Source organism: Austrofundulus limnaeus, unplaced genomic scaffold (assembly GCF_001266775.1).
Source record: "Austrofundulus limnaeus strain Quisiro unplaced genomic scaffold, Austrofundulus_limnaeus-1.0 Scaffold648, whole genome shotgun sequence".
NCBI classification, from domain to species: Eukaryota; Metazoa; Chordata; class Actinopteri; order Cyprinodontiformes; family Rivulidae; genus Austrofundulus; species Austrofundulus limnaeus.
In genome coordinates this window covers 2,837-4,243 of record NW_013953050.1, presented here as the reverse complement: position 1 = coordinate 4,243, position 1,407 = coordinate 2,837, and the positions used below count along the sequence as shown (strand labels likewise).

The 1,407-nt window shown below is 42.0% G+C and overlaps 1 protein-coding gene across 11 annotated transcripts in view; it reads right to left on the bottom strand.

Annotated features, from left to right (window-relative positions):
• LOC106531534 (FMR1 autosomal homolog 1-like) overlaps positions 1–1,407 on the bottom strand; it is a 62,761-nt gene that overhangs the window by 58,639 nt on the left and 2,715 nt on the right. For all 11 annotated transcript variants that reach the window (XR_001311928.1, XR_001311927.1, XM_014027428.1 and 8 more), the window contains exons 2-4: positions 1,164–1,291; positions 694–893; positions 483–567 (exon numbers count right to left, since the gene is read on the bottom strand). Coding sequence is in view for 9 of the 11 variants with exons in the window: in XM_014027428.1 (XP_013882882.1) it covers positions 483–567; positions 694–893; positions 1,164–1,291 (413 nt within the window). In the remaining 2 variants the exon portion in view is untranslated. The remainder of the gene's footprint in view (positions 1–482; positions 568–693; positions 894–1,163; positions 1,292–1,407) is intronic.

Sequence of the window (1,407 nt, the reverse complement as noted above, 5' to 3'; positions counted from 1 at the left end):
AGTACATGGTGCCTAATATACTTGATATACTTAAACTTATACTCAAGTATACTTATTAAAATGAACTTCAAGTATACTATTTTTTGGTAAGGGCACTTTTCCTGAAGATAGAAGAGTTTGTTGAATCTGACGTGACATGTTCGTACAAAAGTAAGAGAAATTTAGGATAAGAATACGAACATGTTCTTGCATGAGGCCCAGTGTGTGTCAAGGGGAGTTGATGTCTCAAGTGGAGGAGTCTTTTTCACGAGTAATGGTAAAAAAGAGCATGAGATGGATGGACAAATCAGGGTCTAATCCTCAGTAAAGAGGGCGTTGCTTCAAGAAGTCACAGTGAAGAAAGAGTTGAGCCCAAAAGCAAAGCTCTTAATTTACTGGTCCATTCCAGCCGAGGTTTGGATCGTGACCAAAAGAAAAAGATCCTGTGCTTCTGTTTTTGTTCCCTTCTTACAGAAGTGTAAAACAATCTGAAGACTACTGACCTCTGATCAGGTCCCCGACCTGATAGTAAGACAAGGGATCATCATGGCTGCTGGAAGAAGGAATTTCTCTGATGTGACAAAGAGCCTAAAGTGAGAAAATAAAAGGAAACTGAGGATCCTGTCAGCTGTTTAAACCTGTTCAGAGTGAAAAACCACATCAGATTACATCGACAGAAACTAAACAATTCATTTAACCAAACAGCTGGCTTACAGACAACTCTAGGTCCTCTATGTCTCGCTTCAGGCCTCCTGCCATGCAAAGCAGGGTGAGAAAAAAGCCGTATTCTCGGATGTTATTGATCCTTCCCACCACGATGTCTCCTTTCTCCAGATCCCTGTAAATCATGGCTCTTCTCTCCTCGTACGGCAGCTCCATGAAGACCTCCACAGGGGGCATGATGGCATACGGCTCTGAAAGAGAAACCAGATATTCAAACGTGTCCAAAAACACTGATAATTTCGTTGGACAACTCCTAAAACAAACTTTTACTACATTTCCTATAGCTTTTACCTTGTATAACTGCAACGACTTAGATTAATCAGTATGCTTTTGTCAATTTACATAGGACACACTATGGGTGAAGTTTGTTATTACCTTAAACAAGTAAAAGAGAAAGTTAAGTGCTCAATTGAACTGCATAAAGAGGAAGGAGTCAGAGATGTGAGAGAACCAATGCAGACCTCCAGCCTCCTCGTCCTCGTGCTCCTGCTCGTGAGGATTGGCGGTCTTCCATGATGGACAAAATAAAATGTCCGCCTTCCTGGCGATGAACTGTTCAACCAGCGAGCCGTCTTGCTCCTCACCTCGGCTGCATAAAAAGAAACATAAAGAAAAAACCTTTAGTTTAATTAAAAGGTCCCGATCATTGCCCTGTAAGAAATGCAGAAGCCAGAGCAGAAGATCGTGAAATTTGGGGGGGGGGGG